At 40.9% G+C, this 15,951-nt stretch overlaps 1 protein-coding gene across 3 annotated transcripts in view; it reads left to right on the forward strand.

Annotated features, from left to right (window-relative positions):
- Positions 1 to 415: 415 nt before the first annotated feature.
- LOC129698775 (glutamate decarboxylase 1) overlaps positions 416 to 15,951 on the forward strand; it is a 44,742-nt gene continuing 29,206 nt past the window's right edge. Inside the window, exons 1-5 of one of the 3 annotated variants that reach the window (XM_055638026.1) lie at positions 417 to 969; positions 1,834 to 2,008; positions 5,403 to 5,465; positions 10,954 to 11,112; positions 11,517 to 11,759. In XM_055638026.1, the coding sequence (XP_055494001.1) occupies positions 1,927 to 2,008; positions 5,403 to 5,465; positions 10,954 to 11,112; positions 11,517 to 11,759 (547 nt within the window). In that variant the 5' untranslated portion in view covers positions 417 to 969; positions 1,834 to 1,926. Of the gene's footprint in view, positions 970 to 1,833; positions 2,009 to 5,402; positions 5,466 to 10,953; positions 11,113 to 11,516; positions 11,760 to 15,951 lie in introns of all 3 variants that reach the window. The other 2 variants (XM_055638024.1, XM_055638027.1) reach the window with 2 other exon arrangements.

Below are 15,951 nucleotides of genomic sequence, written 5' to 3' on the forward strand. Positions count from 1 at the left end.
TACTCTTGACATTTGGATGAAGCAAGGACTCAAAGGTTTGTCAATCTGGAGCGCCCTCTCCTGGTCAGTTTCATTTTCTATTTAAGACCTTGTAGGGAAACATTGCTTCCAAATCAAAATACAAATAAAACCCAAACACGTCACGCATTTGATAAAATATTCTCAAAGAATAATAGAGAAAAGAATAGGTATTATTGTTGTTAACGTTGCTGATATTTAGGCAGTGACGCAGTCGTGCGTGGCGCCAGGTTGATTATTCTTATGTTACAATAAACTTGCATCAATAATTAATCGATTAAACAACCCACTAAAGTTCAAAATCCTTGCTATAAAGTCTGAATTTGCTTTCCCTTAGTGTTAGATGCTCTCGATGCTGCATCTTTCTCTACCATTTGTTAGCTATTGCAACCTTCGGGCGCACCTGCTGCGTGCTTAGGATTCTCAACATGGACTAATACCCCAGAGGCACTAAATGTACCTGCTGAAAAGTCACGTAACTCGGGCGAAACAAAGCAACCTGGACAGTGTTGGCGTGACACATTTTGGAGCTGTGGAGGTGATGTGTGACTCATTCCTGCGTCGTGTCGGATAAACGGGCGATTCACACTTTCAAAGCAGCAAATCAAACGTACTTCTGAAAAAAAAAGGTCATACTGAATGGGATTTTTTTTTTGTTCTTGATTTATATTCCGACATCGTTTTCCTTGGAGTATTATAAGCGTCCTTCATGCTGACGGAAACTTGCATGTCTACAGATGTAATTTAGTTGTTGGGAGCCAATTGGTTGGAGACTGCAACCTGGGCATCTTCGCGACACGGTAAAGTCCTCCTCGTTGCTTACCTGAAAAATTAAATGTTCTTAGAGACTCCTTTTCTTGTACGAGTTATTTTACTAAAATTCGCGGCTAACTTTCCCGTGCTCCTCCACATGGACGGATTATATATTTGGGTGGTTTAAAATCTCAGTGGGTAAGTACAACGTCTCCAGTTTTTTTTTAAACGAATGGAATTAACTTGAATATGAAACATACTGTTTTCCACTGATTCGTCCAAATTCATAAATCGAGTGTTGGGCGATCATTGTGTGTCACAAATTCGACTGTACTTTGCGAGGATAGTTACTGTGTTAATTATAGATAATGGGAGTGTGGCTGATTAAAATGATATCAAAGGTCAGATTGGTCTTTTAATGGCATGGTTACTTATCGAAAATTTGTTTCTGGTCACGGCATTGATTATTTTACCATTCGGTTAAATCGTGTCGGGCGATATTTGATCACGCAATGATCATTACTCTTCATCGGCTAAATCAAATGTTTTTGCATAAATTAATTCAAATTGACAATGGCCATGATTGCATTGGTGAATGACAATTGATGTGGCATTTTTGGTGGGTGACATTGTCCTGCTGGATGTCCTTTGTGATCAAGTGCAGAATGTAGGATATCAGGCGGCGAAGCAAAGGCAATAGAAATTATTTCACTCAATGTTTTCAATGAGATCTTTGATCAGATGTGCCAAACATTTTGACGCGCGATTCCATTAAAGTGTCTGACCTATATCGAGCCTCGTCCTTTTAAATGGTTTCTTGAATTATTATTTGCTACTTTCCCATCAATATTGATTGCAACATTGCTTGCGTGAGACATGTCTGTCTGTACAGGCGCGACTCATTGCTTCTCCCACCTTCCGTGAGAGCATTTTAGCGCCCTGAATGCTAATAAAGTAAAATGTTTGAAGGCTGGTCTCAAAGCCACTCGCCCTGTCTCTCTGCCTCACATACGCACAGCGGCTTCCGAAGAAAACAAACGAAACTTATTACTTTCCTTGCAGAAGCCCGCGACATCGTGTCAGACATTGAGGAGAAAGGATTCTAAAGAAGGCGTCAACCCCATTTCACCCAGGACTTTGCATCTGCCAGAGCCGATGGCATCCTCCGCGCCTTCATCCTCCGGTGCCGGTCCAGATCCCAACTCAACGAGTTTGCGGCCGGGAGACAGAAATACAAGTAAGCGGTTTCTATCCAATTTCAAGAAGATCTCGCCACAGCATAATTGCCGAAGTGCCCTATTGTCGTGTTGTTGTATGTAGAAAATCTATGAACAAACATTGCAAAATCTGAACGCCATCTCAGAAATGTTTAAATGAATATGTTTCAGTAATACTAAGCAGCATTGACGTTCCCAATACCGTTGCGTGATTTATGCCTTTGTGTTTATTTAAGTGCAGAGTTTAGTCGTTTTAATTTATTTTTACACATACAGCACCTGGAGGCTGCGAAGTATTTTCACTCTGTGCAAATAAGCATACAGCTGTAGGTGGAAAAAAGAGAGACACCGTCTGAGCTGTAATTTCAGAGGGATTTGTGCACTTTGCTCATTATCACAGACCCTTTTAGTGGTGATTTTGAGTGGACGTGTAATTATACGAGGGTGAATACGAAGGCGGCTGCAACACCTAATTGTAGCTCTTATGAATTCGCTAATAGCTCCGACGACATACAGCGAAAGAAAGAACTATTGAGCTGGGCACGATGAGAATGGCGCTAATAGATCTCATCAGTCTATTACACTGCCTCGATAATTTTGACATCAGGTACAAATAAACAAGTCGGATGACATAATCTGCACCAACAAAGAAAAACTTGCCACAAACAAAGATGAGTATTGCAATCATTACACTTGTGGTATATGTGCCCTGAAGGGGCTCATGTGCTACCAGGCGAGAATATGTATTCCATCTGCCAAGAAGCATTGGAGTAACCTAGATTTCGCTTTGTCCATTGTCAAGCCTTAAAATCTGGAATTGAAACGATGCTGCCTTATCTCAATATCTTCATATTTTACCTCCGCATCCCGCCTCCGTTCCCATCCACGAGTCGCCGTCTCTCTCTCTCTCTCACACACACACACACACACACACACACACACACTCACACACACGCGCGCGCACACACGCACACACACGCGCGCGCGCACATACACACGCGCACACACACACACACACACACACACACACACACACACACACACACACACACACATACACACACACACACATACACACACACACACACACACATATACACACACACACACACACACACACACACACACACACACACACACACACACACACACACACACACACACACACACATATACACACACATACACACACACACATATATACACACACACACACACACACACACACACACACACACACACACACACACACACACACACACATACATATATACACACACACACACACACACACACACACACACACACACACACACACACACACACATACACACACACACATACACACACACATATACACACACACACACACACACATATACACACACACACACATACACACACACACACACACACACACACACACACACACATACACACACACACACACACACACACACACACACACACACACACACACACACACATACACACACACATATATATATATATACACGCGCAATCACACACACACACACTAATCTCCCCCATTTTTTAGTTTTAGGCATAGTTCGCCTTGTAGTTGAAGGGAAGCAAACGGGTGCCATTCATATTATATCGAATTTACCATTCAAATCAGTTTACCTTATCTTGTTAAAGCAAGATTTAAAATATGTACGATATAGACTGATATACATTCACGACGTCATTATTAGCAAAGTATGTGGGTCAATAAACGCTTGCTGTACCTGTAGTGAATTTCGGAGTCGGTAAATGTGAAGAGCACGTCGTGTGCATGTTTGTCCTTTCCTCTGTAATCGTGTTTCTTGCTTGTCCTAGTCTTATATCATTAGCTCGTGGTATGCTTTATCTCACAGTCACTGACCTGGGGCTCATTTGTCTGTCAGTGCTTTTTCACGCAAGTGTCAAGAAGAGGCTATCCTCTGGCTGTCAAGAGTCACGAAATTCTCCAGAAGAAGGGCAGAGCCTGGCAGAGAAATCGTGCTCATCTGGCGCGGCCACATTTACAAAGAGACAACCATGGAGGGTTCGGGTGCATTCGGGAAACAATTTCCACATCTTTCACCAAATCCAAACAGATTTTCTGTTAACTCCTCCTGGCTCTATTCTACGGAGCTGAAATTCCCATCTAATCACTTGTTAATGTAGATGAATGACATCGCCTTCCATCGAAAAAATATCTGCAACCCACAGAAGTGGAACCACTGAAACTTGCAGTGTGATTTTTATTTTAGTTTATTACTGGTGGTTAAATATAATCACAAAATATAGCTTTATTTTCCAATCTATAAGTTAGATGTTACTTCGCGCTTTCTTTAGAATTCGCTTTTGAAGATATATTTATTTTGGGGGGGATTTCATCATTCGCTTTCGCTCCAGTTGCGTAGCTACATAGCCATCTTTGTGATGCTATTAGTATTTACACGCCCCATATACCCGGGCTCTGGTGCTGCCAGACTAGGGAGAGACTTCCAAATTGCCGCTTCACTCAGCCGTTAAGATCAAGGAGAAATATATGTCATGTTCCTAATTTTTAATTAAATGCATCGATATGTGCATCCTATAGGCTGATTATATTGAGGGCCGATTTGCTATATTTAAAGCCTAATGATTATAAATGTTCTCAATCATATTTCTTACTCTCGCGTATAACCCCCAGAACACTCCTTGTAACTCACCACTCTGGGCTGCACAGTCATGCGGATTACTTGGTTAGATTTTGAAATAAATTGCCACACGAATCATTAACTTGCTATTATTGAATATCCATTAAAATGGATACTCAGTAATAGGGTAACGCATAAATGCAAATGAAGGCGTGTGTTTGAAATATATAAACGAATTACATTCGTGCAAAACAGGGTAATATTCCCTGGCTGGCAGCTAGTCGTCCGGAGCAGAGTTAGTCAAATATCATTTTTCAGCCAATTAAGTCCTGGACTGCTCTCCCGACCTCATTTCACGCTGGTTTGTTTTAAGCTCGCAATTTGCCGGAAGTGTGCCAACATTTATTAGATAGTCAGTCCTTGGACGACCTGGTTTGTTATTCAAGGAAATACAACAAAGTAGGAGAAAAACGGGAAGCTTTTGTGCCGCCACATAAAAAATGATGAAAAGAACGCCAAATATTTAACACGAAGCTTGCATACTGTATCAGTCTAATTCTGCTTTACATAATGACATTCATTATCTGTCAGGAATGCACCGAACGCGATGAGGATCGCTTTGCAGCTTTTCATGAAACATGTTGGGGAACTAAATCAATGCAAACCTTTTTAGAGTTAGTAGTTATCCTCGGGATACATCGTGAAATCTGTCCAAACTGTTGTTAATTAGTTTCACAGAAGACCAGATCCTAGATGTAAACATTTCTCGTTCTTTCTATTATTTCAGCCTATGACACTTGGTGCGGAGTTGCTCATGGCTGCACAAGAAAACTTGGTCTGAAAATCTGCGGTATGTAATTCTCTATTTGATATAAACAAACAAATCTTTCAAATAGAATTTGGGTAACTTTGGTATGCCAGGGTCAATCAAAAAATATATTTTCGTTATTTGCTTCACATACGTTTTCAATCAAAGAATGGCATGTGTGCGCATCTGGTACACACTTGCCGAATTTAAAATGTATTTGAATGTGTATTTTAGGAGCCGCTGCAGAGTTGCGGATGGACAGCGAGAAAATGGGATTAGTCCAGATTAGCTTTTTTTTTGTGGTTGTGGACTTGTGGGTCTCAAATTATGTTTGGGCAATGTTTGGGCATTACGGTTAGTCAACTTTGTGTTATCGGCAACTTATGTTCGGCAACTTTGATAGTTCAACCAATTTAACAACTGACATCCACAGCAAAGACCTGACCGACCAAACCCAATGAGGACCAGTTCTTTGTTTTGGTATTGCTAATTGAGGCAAATATCAGAACAATGTTTGAGATCATCTTGAAATAGGATCATTGAGGCTCGGGGTCTTTCTGTACACTCAGGTTGAGCGTCTTGTAAAATATCTTATCCAAAAAGGTAACATCCGTTACGATGTAGCAATCTTCGGCAGTACGCTGAGACATCAGCCCATATTATAAGTCTGAAGAAGGATTTCGGCCCGAAACGTTGCCTATTTCCTTCGCTCCATAGATGCTGCTGTACCCGCTGAGTTTCTCCAGCTTTTTTGTGTACAGCCCATATTATAACTTCAGATAGCCCTTGTTTTCTCTCACCATCCCTTTGCCCTTCCCAGTTCTCCCATTAGTCTTACTGTCTCCGCCTACATTCTATCTGTGTCCCACCCCCTTCCCTGACATCAGTCTGAAGAAGGGTCTCGACCCGAAATGTCGCCCATTCCTTCTCTCCAGAGATGCTGCCTCACCCTGCCTCACCCAGCATTTTGTGTGTAGCCCATATTATCAAGTACCCGGTGAAGTAAAAGATCACCAGTCAAATATGTTGGTTAATAATGGAAAGTTGTGGCCAATTTACTAGCAAGTGAATAGATTTATCAAAAGTTCCAATAAACACGCCGTGAAATCTATGAAATATCTTCTGTTTTTTGCAAAACAAGGTTAGCTCAAAAAATATAATCCTTCATATAATTCCCTTGCCTCCCAAGATCATTTACTTTCTGTACAATACAATATTTGTAGTTTTCAGTGAAATGTAGTTGACTTTCACCCCCAATGGAATGGAAACCATCTCACTCATGTCTGACTTCCTTCCGCCTAAACTTTAGAAAGGACATTGGAATAAAAACCTAAAGCAAATGGATTATAGCAGTCCATAGTGCAAAATAAAATTGCTTCTTATTTCGGTCTTAAGCAGAGCTCCCATTTTTTTCATTAGATATTTGTACAATTCCTTCCATAATTCACACTAAAGAAACGGAAAATACACCTTGTTTTATTTTACAGTCTGAGCAAATTTATAAAATAATGAACTGGCATAAATACACCAAACGCAACAATGATTATATTTTGAGGTACAATCTATTTGCAGTCTAATCGCTGTGCGGCGAGGCGCAAGGTTTGTGGAAACCCGAGCGTGAATATAGAATAATCACCAGGAACTCTTGTGTTCCTCCTAGTGGAGGGGGCACGAATAACACGTGTAATATCTAGGTCCTGGTATATTAAAATGAAACAGAACATGCTGGAAATAGTCAGCGATGCTCTCTCTCTCCATCTCACTCTCATATAAACAAAATAAAGTACATTATTGTTGTATTTTATGATAAGTTCTCCTAATGCCAGCAAATAATTGCATTCTGATTGCACTGTGCAACCCCAGAATTAACGAATTCATCTGTTGGGTGATAGCGAACTGCTTGTTCCATAAATGCTTGACTTATTTCCTTCTAATTGTTACAAAAAATGTTTACATCATTTGCGGGAATCTTGAGCGAAACACAGTGAAGGATCCCTACCCGAAACGCCATCTATCCATGCTCTCCAGAGATGGTGTTTGACCTGCTGAGTTACACCAGTACTTTGTGGGTTTTTTTTTTAATGTTTACAGCACAATTATGGTAACACCAGGAACTACAGGTGCTGGAATCTTGAGCGAAGCACAAAGTGCTGGAGGAACTCAGGAGGTCAGTCAACATATATGGAGGAAATGAGTCTTCCGATCGAGAATCTTCTTCAGACTTTATTCCCTCCAAATATGCTGCCTAACCCGCTGAGTTCCTCCAGCAGTTTGTGTTTCGCTTTTTTTCAACGCTGATTTATTCCCTAGAAGGGTGTGGTGCGCCTCTCTATAACTAAATTACCGTTTATCCATTGTAAGAGATACGGGTTTTCAGTGTGAATACTAACCACTGAGTGAATATTCATGTTGATAAGAATGTATAATCCGAGTATGCTTTGAGCGATGATAAACGAGGATATTGTATTGCATTGACTGAGAAAATTGGCATTTTTTAAAATAATGACCAATGAATCCTCCAGCCTCAGCAAGACGAAAATTAACAGTAAACAACCTAATTAATTTGGCACAATTAACCTAGGGGAGATACATTTAATCATGCTCGAACTATGGAGAGATCGATGATGATACATTGGAAACAGATTAAAAAATTGCTCGAATAGCCATGGGATTTTTATTGACCCTAAATTAGCTTAATCTTCATTGTCGATGTGTGTCATTATAATTTCTCTCCTGCTGCTCAACTGATATTTTTTTACTTTAGAGAATCCCGACAGCCTGCATTACTTCACCAATTCTCCCAACTCTTCCACCTCTAAACCCCAAATCTTCTTTGTTTGTCATGCTGTGGAGCTAGCAATTGGGGACATGCGTTCAGCGTGTGCTGAGTCTGAACTATTGTTCTAATGTTTACCAGCTCGGTTAAAGCTTGACTACATTGTGTTACCTGGGTCAAATGAACTTCAATACAAATGCACTGCGAATACCCACTCTACGAGGTAACTCTTCCTCCACAGTCAATCAGTCTGAAGAAGAGTCGTAACCCGCACCTATGCATATCCTCCACACATGCAGCCTGACCCACTGAGTTATTCTATCTCTTCGTGGTTTCTTTGTAAACAAGCAGCTGCAGTTCATTGTATCTCCCAGCAAAGTTGTTTATTTTAAGATTTATGACCGCTTTGTTCTAAGAAACTTCTGAGCCACAATTTCCCTTCACAAAATATTTTTATTTTTTAAGCTATCTTCATGAGATGAATTTTATGTTCTGATGTTAACCATCTTTGGCGAATCTTCTCCGTAATGTTCAAAATATTATTGACAAATGCTTCAGTATTTTTGCCAGACAGCCAAACAGAGTCTCCACTCGAAAAGTCGGCTGTCAATTTCCTTCCACAGATACTACCTGACCAGCGGAGTTCCTCCCGTAATTTGCGTTTTGCTCAAGATTCCAGCATCTTTAGTTCCTCGTGTCTTTAGAGTTTGCACCCGAAAGCTGAAGGAACTACTTACAAAGAAAAATAATTCGGACACAATGGTGTAGAATAACTGTGGCGTGATTACGGTTTAGGAATAATCAATATAAACGGGTGCGCCGTCTGGCGGTAAAATATGCCATGACTTTAGTCGACTGGAACTAATCCAATCTGACATCAACCTTCGCCATCTCTAGATTTTGTGTACCGAATTTCGAATTCTGCTTCTAACCAAATCACACACGCTTTATTGAATAGCATTGCAGTTTAGACAATTGGTAGCATCACCGACTGGCGAAAAGCAGATTTTGCTGCAGTATTTCTAGTTATGACGCTGAATGGAAGAATATATATATATTTTTAATGTTGTCAAACATTTTAGGGAGCGGGAAGGTTATCTTTTCAAGCCGCCACAAGCAAAGGGAATATCACTCCCTGGTCTAGAGTTTTAAAAAGCTGCGCTCCGTGCACTTTGATGACAGAAAGGCTTTTCATAAAACCCCCAATTGTAGAATATTCCACCCACTGAGTTAATCACTTTTTCACAGCAGTGATTGTTATTGTGGGCACGGAATCGATCAAATATACTACCGTTTTGAAAGCAAAAAAAAACTTATTGTTGAGAAGAAATTAAAAACTATGATCTGGTATCGTGGATTTGCAGTGCCTTTTTTCTCCGGATTCATCAGCCTTATCTGCCCAGGCACCGCCTTCCTCCGGGAATAGATTAATGGAAAACTTATTAAAAGCCTATTCGTCACCTCGCTGTTTTCTGAGATAGCGCGGCCAGCGAACACAAACTCCCGAAATTACAACATAAAAGCAGTCTAGCCTGGATAAATGAACAAGAGCAGCACTGGTTGTTGTCGGGTTAGTTATGTCGTGTTAGGTTAATAATACGCTGGCACTTTTGCGGTAGACGGGTTGTATTTCGTGCGACCGTTTTAACAGACAGCTGCCGAAAGGGAATTAATATTGGAATTGATGAATGGGTCCCTGGAACGTGGAGATGATGAATTATACGAGTACATGTCAAAGCTTGTATTATATCAAGAAAACCATCGTTTGCGTACATAGAAGGCAAGCATTGAAGAAAACTATTCAATTCTCCCTGCTGTTGAAACGGGTTGTTCCGCGCGTTTTACATAAAACTTAAATCAGGGAGGTTTGCTGGTCAAATGGTTAAAAAAATCAGACGTGTATTAATTTTCTGGTGGAATCGTTACAAAGGGTTGAAACTCGACATCACTCTGGTTTCTGAGATTTGAAGATGTCATTCCATTTCAGCAAGTTCTGATTGCAATTGCCCTAGAGCTAAGGTAGAAAAAGAAATCGTGGAGCTGATCTTTCACATTTAGTACAGCCTTTTCCCATCGTTCTGACAATTCTTGAAATTGCAAACGTTTGAAGCAGTTTTGCTACAATGTAAATCACTGTCAACTTGCAAACCCGTCTCTCAGGTTAAATAATTATTTTTAAATAATACAATCTTAGCCGAATTTATGTTGTTGCCTTGAACTGACAACCGTATTGACAAATTACTGGGAGTATTAGATCTTAATTGAAATGTTGAAACGTGTGTTATTTCATGCTGTAAAGAACTGGTTTAGAAATGAATCTGAAGATCTCAAGTGCATGGGATTTAAATCAGAAGATAGTGGTCGCGATGCGGGATGCCTCCATTCATCATTGTTCCTTCCGCTTTGACAGGCTGGAAAGTTTGGCCGGAGGCTCTTTCTGACTTGGCTGCAGTGGCTGCTTCTGGCCGTCTATTATGTCGGGTTTATTTAACGAGAATTCGCCAGTGCACTAAAGAACGAATATTTGTTTTCGCATGGTCGGTTTTGTGCTGACGACATCGTGACCTCAGCCTCCTACGGGCAAATATTCCATATAAATTATCTGCTGAGGTTACAGCGGGACTCTAATAAGCAGTCTCTTCCACTTAGTATTCGACATCTTGCTATAATTACCTTAGAACGAGACAAAACGTTGCAATATGTTTGGGAGTGGAAGGAAGCAATCTCTAACCGATCTTTCTGGTACTGATGTAGGTTTTTTGCAAAGGACGAACAGCATCGAGGATAAAGGCAGGACAGCGAGCTCACTGAAGGATCGGCAGTCCTCGAAGAACGTGAACACCAGTGAAAACAGCGACAGGAGCTCGTTATTCAGGCGCGCGGAAACGGACTTTTCTAATCTCTACGCCAGAGGTAACGCCAGAGAATGTGGGATAAGCAAGTTTAGTGAAAGTTTAGCCGCAAACATAATCAGGAGAATTGAAACCGACTGTTCAAATCTTGGGATGATGCTGTGTAACGTGGATTTTTTAATATTAAGTTGGAGTTTTCCGTTTTCCGGATTCACGATTTTGAAATCCAGTTTGGAGTTTTTAAATGTTATGGTTATTGGTCATTTATTATTTAGTGACGGCTATCATGGATTTGATTAAAAAAAATTATGTTTGCGTTTTCAACAACTTAATGTTACAACTATCGTTATTGCATAAATAGCTTGTGTGTAAAGTCTCGCCGGTTCGATCAATTTTTCCTAACGTTTCATGTTTATGTTTTGTTGTAATAAAAATGAAGTTTATTTGCAAAGCTTTATTTTCCAGACTTGCTGCCAGCCAAAAATGGGGAAGAACAAACCACACAATTCCTTCTGGAAGTGGTCGACATTCTTCTCAATTATATTAAGAAAACTTTCGATAGGTCCACTAAAGTGCTGGACTTCCACCACCCACATCAGCTATTGGAGGGAATAGAAGGTTTTAACCTGGAACTCTCGGACAACCCTGAATCTCTGGAGCAGATACTGGTTGACTGCAGGGACACACTAAAATATGGCGTTAGGACAGGTAAAAACCTCAATATTCTCCATGGTTCAAGGCAATTAACATTTGTCCATTGGGCTGCGCGATGGCACAGCGGTATAGTTGCTGCCTGACAGCGCCAGCGACCCGGGTTCGATCCTGACCACGGGCGCTGTCTGAACGGAACGTGTACCTTCTCCCCGTGACCGCGTGGGTTTTCTCCAGGTGCCCCGGTATTCTCCCACACTACAAGGGCGTGCAGGTGTATAGGTTGTGGAAGAAGGAATTACGGATGCTGGTCAAACCGAAGACACAAAAAGCTGGAGTCAGGCAGCATCTCTGGAGAAAAGGAATAGGTGACTTTTGAAGAAGGGTCTCGACACGAAACGTCCGCCATTCCTTTTTTCCAGTGATGCTGCCTGGCGCATTGAGTTACTACAGCTCTTTGTGTCTGCCTCAGATTAATAAGTTAATTGGCTTCACTAGAATTGTAAATTGTCCCGAGTATGTAGGATAGTGCTAGTGGACGGGATGGTCGCTGATCGGCGCCGACTCCGTGAGCCGAATGGTCTGTTTCCACGCTGTACCTCTATAAAGTCCACTTGTCCCAAAATGACCACTTTGAGTAAAGCGGGAAATCTCCATTCTTTCATGGATCAGGAAAGTGTCGCGAATTAGAAACTTGTGTAGATCATTCCCAGACACTCATTCTTCCACGTTGCTGTCGAATAGTTTTTCTCATGTGTGTTTGTCATGCAAAACGGCCGAGCAGAGCACGGCAGTCGCTTGTGTAGGTGTGTAATGGTCGATTGTAGATGGTCGTGGCATATATCCGCCCTCGGGAAATGAAACAAAGACATGCTGCATCCGAGTGATCATTCTATCCGTCCACAATTGTCAAATGGATGAATATTGTGTGAAATGGGAACTGTGTGTTTGCTCGTACAATCCTTAAATAGACTTAAATCATGCCTTACATTTTGTGAGATAGATATACTGACTGGTGCCATTTTCTTATCGTGAATGGTAGCAAGAAATATTGTAATTTGCTCCATAAACGGATGAATATCCCGTGGAGAGTACACTGCGAGAAGAATGTGTTACATATATAACCTTAATTCTCCTTCATTATAGATCAGTCATCGCAATGAGACGGAAAGACGATCATTTCCCCATTGGGGATTTATACCTAAATGTTTACAGTTAGTCAAAATTTGTCTAGTCGGAGAGGACGTGTGTTTCCCCTGTCATCTACTCATCCGCGCGGGTAGCCTTTTGGGCAAACGAGTGTTGATACTGGCCGCAGGCGTTCTCTCGCTCCCTTTCAGTCAGCGAGTCGGGTTGTTTTGTTTTGCTAAGGATGTGGTAGTTCAATAATTGCCACTGACATAAATTACATCGTACTCATTCCGAGCCTCATCACGTTGTAATTAACTAAATCCACTCAAGCGTTTGACTGATCGCAACGCGACAGAGATCCATAAAAGTCACTGACTATATCGAGGTTCCCCTGAACCCGGCGTGGAAGATAATGCACATGATATTAACAAAACATCATGCATTTCTTTGTGAACAGTTATAGCTATTTGCTAACAGTTACGAAAAAAAATATTTCGTTTCAATGTACAATTAGTCTCTCCAAAGACGTACACGTTTGCAGGTTAACTGGATTGGTATAATTGTAAAATGTCCCTAGTGTGTGTAGATCAGCGTTAGTGTGCCTGGTAGACCCAGACGAAGTGGGCCGAAGAGTCTGTTTCCACGCTGCATCTCTAAACTCAATTAAACTAAACGAAACTAGTTGTTATATTCAATGGTGCAATTCAGACTGGAATTGCACGATCGGGATATTCGACCGAGACTCGAATTAGGACGTTTGGAGCTAACGTATCTTATCTGACCTAGCTATGGCAAGAGTAAAGAATTATACTTTAACCATGACTGACACTACGTGGGCGCTTTGACTTCGAAAGTTCACCCAGGAGCAAAACAAAAACAGAGCGTGAATTTAAATAGGGTGACCATGTTTAAAATAACGGAATAATACAAACCTCATTACTAAGAACTCATAAAAAGCGAGCCATGTCAATATCACTTTGTATAATACAAAACGGAGCCAAGTATGGTAAGTTATTTGAGCATTGTCTTGGCATTTTTCATATCCGAACACTGCCTTCCAAGAAAAGTATCAGAAAGAAAAGACCTGCCCTTGTCTTCTCCTACCTTGCTAGTGTCTTTCTATTGTATCTTGTCAATCTTCTGTCGAGACCCTTCTTTCTTTAATTCAACATTTTTTTAATTATCGGGTGTGAAGAAAACATACTTGGCCATTTTCACTGGGCACAGTAATAAATAAATCACTCCCCCCAGTTCATCAGTTTTATGGTATAAAGCCAGTCAGCATGTTTCAAACTGTGAGCAATTCACGTCAAAGGCCAGAATCCTCTCCCGTAAATTGTTCAGAATGACCCATGTCACACATTAGCTGCAGCTGCAACATTGCCACGAAGCGACGTCAACTGTCCCACTCTATACATGTCAGTGGAACCGGCCGAGTTACATCGCGCTAAAGGCTAGACATTCAAATATGTCCCCCGTGCTCAGAACAGTCGAAGATAATAACAATACATTTAATGTTTAAGAAAGAACTGCAGATGCTGGAAAAAAATAGAAGGTAGTCGAAAATGCGGGTGAGGCAGCATCTATGGAGCGAAGGAATAGGTGACGTTTCGGGTCGAGACCCTTCTTCAGACTGACCTTTTAATGCTTTCATTGTCAACCTTCTTCATTTGTTGCCATTTACAAAGTAAATATTATATTCTAAAGTTAAAGATCACGTTTTACTTCCGAGGTGGAACTGATTGAAATATTTTCCAAATTAAAAAATAAATTTTTAAAGCAATGATTTCTAACCCAAATGAAATGGCATAACTCTCAGCATTGAATATATCATTTGTAATTGCCAATCGCGCGAATCATTGACCAATGAATATAGAGGCAAACGAATTTAGTTTAGGGCCATTTTGATGAATAGCTGAATTTGACAACACATTTTCTTCCCTGTACCTCGATTCGTTGACCCGTACGTGCAGGAGTCAGATCAAGAAACTATAGCTCATAGGCAGGCGGGCTCCTGACTTGATTTTGTGTACATCATTTTATTTCAAAGGAAGGTAATTATCGCTCACGGCACTCAATATCCAATTAGTTAGCCTGCGGAATGAGCACTTCATCAATAAACACTTCATTAAACGGTGGCTACGGGGCTGCTGAGCCTCGCGGAATGCACCACTGTCTCATTCCAGGGTTGTAAAATCACTTACTTTAATAACTTGTTTTAATTTTTTGATAAACTTGAATATTTCGCAACCACACTGTCTGTCATTTGGAGTTGATCGCATCTTGCTGTCCCTACATGACCCCTTGAAAGCCGACTGTTCCTGGCGGGGATCGACTACTCCGACCCAACCGTTGAAGCTTAGTGAAAGATTCAAGGTCCTTTTTGTCTCAATTGAGACTGGTTCCCGGCGATAACCCGTTTAATTCCAGGATAAATGCTGATAATATAGTGTTTTAAATCACTTAGATTGAGAGAAAAGATGTCTGACGAAGGGTTGAACCGCAACGCCACGCATCCCTTCTCTCCACAGATGCTGCATGTCCCGCTGAGTTACTCCAGTATTTTATGTCTATCTTCAATAACTACGATTGCTTTGTCTCTATATTGTGTTTCCAGCATTATATTTCCAAAGCACATATTACATTTATTTGCCAGCGTGCAGGACAGCACGTATAGGTGAGAACTGATGACCCGTACAGAAGCTTGGTCGTAGGTTAATAGGGAGGTAATGCATATAATTGACCTGCTCCAGAGCGATGAAAATATCACATCACAAAACTAAAAAAGGTTTATCGGATTAGAATAGGGAGGGATTCCGATAACCAATACATTCTGCGCGTTTTTGGTCTTTTAATTTTATGGGACGTTTACAAAGCAAATGTTAAGAGGCATTTACTGATAACATTACAATATTAGAATATTTTTTAACGGAGACAGAAATGCCTAATTTGTATTAACCCAACGTGTTATTTTTAAAATAATCCCTCACCGCTCAATGTGTGAAAACGAAACTATTTAGCAGACTTGTTTTTGTATTAAGCTAAGTAAGCACTGGTCAATGTACGTGGAATGTCACCAAGCAGTTGTCGGCATGAGCATCAATCCAGTAGAATATTG

Source organism: Leucoraja erinacea, chromosome 7 (genome assembly GCF_028641065.1).
Source record: "Leucoraja erinacea ecotype New England chromosome 7, Leri_hhj_1, whole genome shotgun sequence".
NCBI lineage: Eukaryota > Metazoa > Chordata > Chondrichthyes > Rajiformes > Rajidae > Leucoraja > Leucoraja erinaceus.